The sequence below is a fragment of the Coenobita brevimanus genome, chromosome 101 (genome assembly GCF_032717465.1).
Source record: "Coenobita brevimanus isolate Jiangsu-jjx chromosome 101, ASM3271746v2, whole genome shotgun sequence".
In the NCBI taxonomy this organism is placed as follows: Eukaryota; Metazoa; Arthropoda; class Malacostraca; order Decapoda; family Coenobitidae; genus Coenobita; species Coenobita brevimanus.
The window spans coordinates 66,337,629-66,342,628 of record NC_137054.1 but is presented as its reverse complement, the minus strand read 5'-3'; the positions used below and the strand labels follow the sequence as shown (position 1 = coordinate 66,342,628).

At 45.1% G+C, this 5,000-nt stretch overlaps 1 protein-coding gene across 1 annotated transcript in view; it reads right to left on the bottom strand.

The window, feature by feature from the left end:
- The window catches only part of LOC145415067 (cell adhesion molecule Dscam2-like), a 70,752-nt gene extending 70,390 nt beyond the window's left edge, over positions 1-362 (bottom strand). The window contains exon 1 of the mRNA XM_080284481.1: positions 278-362. Coding sequence (XP_080140607.1) covers positions 278-362 — 85 coding nt within the window. The remainder of the gene's footprint in view (positions 1-277) is intronic.
- Positions 363-5,000: the final 4,638 nt, after the last annotated feature.

The following is a 5,000-nucleotide window of genomic DNA, read 5'->3' as shown; positions in this document are numbered from 1 at the left end:
GCATCCCAAAATAAATCGCTAAGGAAAGGGTGCATCCAAAAATAAATCGCTAAGGAAAAGGTGCATCCAAAAATAAATCGCTGAGGAAGAGGTGCATCCAAAAATAAATCGCAAAGGAAAAGGTGCATCCAAAAATAAATCGCTAAGGAAGAGGTGCATCCAAAAATAAATCGCTAAGGAAAAGGTGCATCCAAAAATAAATCGCTAAGGAAGAGGTGCATCCAAAACTAAATCGCTACGGAAGAGGTGCTAGGGAAGAGGGACCCAGGACACTTACCCGGGTGCATGAGAAGCCCCACCAGCACCAGCAGGAGGGGCAGGGCGTGGGGGGTGGAGTCATGTGAGGCACCTGACTTGATCATCACCGACTCCTACAGGTTGTTTGCGGGGGGGCGGTGGTGGGGAGGGGGAGGGGGGAGCCTTCACCCCTCACTCGCCGCCTCACTCTCACGGTACCCTTCACGCGGTGGTACTGATAAAACCAGGCGGCTCCACTGTTCGGTTATACAAACGTCCCTCAGTTTCCTCCTTATTCTCGCCACACAGTGTTGGAGAGGGGCGCCTTCACGTGGTGGCACTGATAAAACTAGGCAACTCCACTGCTCGGTTATACAAACGTCCCTCAGCTCCCTCCCTATCCCCCAAAAGGAGGATGGTGGACAGCAGGGGATGGGGAACTTCAGCCTGTAGTCCACCGGGGTAGCGTCCAGATAAGCCTAAAACTGTAACTACCACTCAATCACAGTCTGTTTTCCCCAAGACCCCGTTCAGAACAAATAAGGACCTGGATGTAACAGTGACGGTTGTGGGGCGTATTTTAGTGACCCTCGTGTTGTCGACAGTCACTCATCCTTCAACTCTCGGCAGCCTCGCACTAGGTCAAGGTTTAAGTGCCGCTCGATATGGCATCACGAAATCACTGTGTCAGGAGAGTTTTGTGGAATTCTCGTTGCATTCGTCCCTGGGATTCCGTCAGCACCATTTTAATAAGTTTTCTAGGTCTGGGATATCTATTTTCTAAGCATGAATAGAACTGGTTAGGAATGTGCTGTATATTCTAAAGTCAGAGTCAGGTACATCCACACAGAAAATACTAGACACTCATGGTTTACACTTGTCAACCGAGACGATGCAATACTGAGTTCCACACACCTGATCATAATTCAAAGTAGGCTTGACACACAACTACATTTAGGCGTGAATTTCCAGTGACCACTTGAACACATGTCACTCAGGTATTCCGTAAAGTCTGGTAAATGTTCATCGTGTGGGTTTTTCTGTGTGATCTTTATAGTGTCTTTTCAAGGTCCAAAGTTTCCAGTTCTCTCTCCTCTCGCTCCCTGGTATGTCTTTAGCGTATTTCCTCAGTAATTAGTAAGGTTAAATCGTATAGTTTTCTGGTTTATTTTGTTTTTGCTTTAATATATTTTAGAACGCAGGGAAATGACTGTCTTTCTAAGGTTCGGCAAATCTCTCGCGGAAGTGTCAAAGCATCCAATACACGCAAAGGCCAAGTTAAGATTTTGGTGATGTTTCGTTGGCTTCAAATAATCTTTTTGTAAAACTAGGAAACATATTTGATTTTCTGACTGCACAATACACGGAGATAAACACACAAGAGGACATCACACGGAGAGAAAATTCCAGAGATTGAGAGATGATGATGCGGTGGCTGGCTGGAGATGGTGTGGAGACTGGCGACACACAACCTCCCCTTACCACAGTCAGACACACACTGACCAGAGTCTCCTGATCCAGCCTCTCCACACGGCCTGCCTCCACACTCCCACCCCACTCACTGTGATCCTCTCTTTCACATGCCACGCCCCCCGCCTCCCGTCCCCCTCCCCACCTGCACTCACCACCCTGGCTCTGGTCACTGTTATTACTTACTGTGTGTGTGTGTGTGTGTGTGTGTGTGTGTGTGTGTGTGTGTGTGTGTGTCAACGTTTATGGATGAAGTTTGATACAGTAAAAAAACAAAAAACAAACAAACAAGCCACACATACACACATCATCTAAGCCTTTAAGACCTTGGCTGCATCTCACCTGTAAAAAAACACCTGAACACATTATTATTATTATTATTATTATTATTATTATTACTACTACTACTACTACTACTACTACTACGGTTAACAATAGAGGTCATCCGTTGTCAAGCTCATTTCCAAGCATGTATCACCAATGCACTTCGATCTTTTGTCAGTTCCTCACAGTCCTCAAATTCCACACTTCGCTCTCTCACACGCTCAACTACAGCCAGTTCGAATCTCCTCCTGAATCAGTGTCTGCTTCATCCTTTATTCCGTTCACCTTATTCCACTTTCTCTTATTCATTTGCAATATTTTTTTAACGTGCCCCCTTACCCCTTCCTGGCTTATATTTGCATTATTTTCTCCCTGTGTGACTATTTTTTTCCTGCCTAGACTTCTGGTACTCGCCAATGAACCCGCTTCGTTCGGTAAGAGTGAGACACAACTAAGTACTTCGCAAGAGCATCCCTAACAGATATCTGACTTTTTCTACTATTAAGACAGCTGTAAAAATATTCTCTCATTTAATATTAAACACTACCTCAATAATGTTTACTTCGTTGTGTCGTGGAATATAAGATGTTTACAGGTCACAGGTTTCCATACACATCACACAGAGAGCGATGTCAGGTACAGGGTAAAATGTTAAGAGGTATTTGGATATATGGGTTTGAGTATCTGGGTATCTGGGTGGGTATTTAGGTAACTGAGAGGGTTAAGCTTAGCAGAGGTTATAAATAAAGTCCCTGGTTCATTCCGCAGTGCAGGTAGATTTTGGTCACCTGCCCAGTCGCACTCCAGGTAAACAAAGCACCTGTCTCACTAATTAAACTCCTTTTTTTACCTTAGCCTTGGCCAGAGTTCCGTTCTGTACACCACTTTTTTTTTTCGGTACACGGTAAGTTTGAGTTTCACAAGACGATCATTCTTCCTTTATTCTTTTCTTCTTCTTTTTTCCCTCCAGGCCAGAAAACCGCCATCCATTACACGCAAGGGGAGGTGACGAACGTACCCCCTTAACGGCATTTGACCAACTAACCTCCACACACCTTTAGGGGCTCGAAATCATGGTAGACCTCCACTGAGACTAGGGTATTGAAAACTATACATTACCGGGTGTTATTAATGAGTGAAAAAAGATGAGGAAATACTGCAAACGGCCACCTAAAAAATATCTGTCTCCATCGGCCTGCGCGTTCCTGTTTCCACGATGAAATATTTCTCACCTGAACACCTGCCGTCATGTTGCTGTGGATATACCTAATGCAGGTGGTGGTGGTGGCGTGAGGGGTGGGGAAATAGAAGGAGAGATTGTGAATTAACCTGGGCATTAGACAGACTGACAGATGGATGGATGGATAGATAGATCGATAGGTATAGATGGATAGTTAGATGGATGGATGGATGGATGGATAGATGGATGGATGGATGGATAGATAGGTAGGTTGGTAGATAGGCAGGTAGGTAGGTAATAGGTAGGTAGGTAGGGTAGGTAGCTAGGTAGCTAGGTAGGAAGGTAGATAGGCTAGATGGATGGAGGGGTGGATATATTGAGAGAGAGAGAGAGAGAGAGAGAGAGAGAGAGAGAGAGAGAGAGAGAGAGAGAGAGAGAGAGAGAGAGAGAGAGAGAGAGATTTCCTTTTGAAACTCAATTTACTTCGGCCAAGGAAAAAGACAGCAAGAAGTTCTCTCTCTCTCTCTCTCTCTCTCTCTGTAGGGGAGATGGGTAGGCTATAGGCCATAACAGGAAAATCTCGCTCAATGGAATGGGCCAACTACGCGGGGAGAGGAGAGAGAGAGAGAGAGAGAGAGAGAGAGAGAGAGAGAGAGAGAGAAACAGCAGAAATATGGACAGGAGGGGGGACAGCGAGATGAAGAATGAGAGTTGGTGGAGACAGGAGTGTTGGTAAGAATTGGGTTGGCAGAGACAGGGGTGTTGGCAAGAATGGGAGTTGGCAGAGATGGGAGTGTTGACATGAAACCAACTACAGAAAAAGACTCAAGTTTTTCCTATCGCCTGGACGATGGTCAAAGAGGCTGACAGTTCATTTTCAAGGCCATAGTCTTCCCTTTGAACACAACACACAACCATCAAATGAATACCAAGGTCCCCAATTACACTACTGACTAAACAGGGACTAGGGGGAAACTGAATGAGTCCGCCAGTCTGACCGGCACAATAATGAATATCTTAGACTACTGATTCATTCTTACTGTAATTTTATATTGAAAAAAATGAGTGAAAAATGAAAAAAGATATATATATATACAAGATTTCCCAGGCTCCTATGACCCATTCTGAGGTAAAGGAAATGATATGGCGTGGATTGGGATAGCACACTAGAGTTTTCCCCACGATGAGAGGGTTGGAAAGTAGAATTCTGTAGTGCGAATTCTATAAATGATTTGCGGTTTTTCTTGATCAGTAACCCTCTCATTCCCTCAACACACACATACATACACACACACACACACACACACACACACACACACACACACACACACACACACACACACACACACACACACGTACCCCAACACCCCCTACTTACCAGTCACTCTCTCTCTCCCTCTCTCTCTCACCTGGGCCAGTCAAACAAAGAGGTGGCAAGGGAAACAGGGAGGGAGGCGGACAGGGAGGATGTAAGAGAGGCAGGGAGGGAGGGGAGTGCCTGACTGTTGCTCTCCGTCTCCCTGCATTATCTGATTAATGTGGGGAATTACTTAGACTCTCAAAGCACTCCTCCGAGGCCGTCTTCTTCCTCTTCCTTCACTTGCCTCCTCCCTCCTCTTCCTTCACTTCCTCTTCCTTCCCTGCCTTCACTTCCTCTTCCTTCCATCATCATCAACATCATCATCATCACCATCACCACCACCACCATCATTACCATCATTATCATTATTATTTTTTTATTACCACTACTACTACATTACTACCACTACTACTACTATTATTATTATTA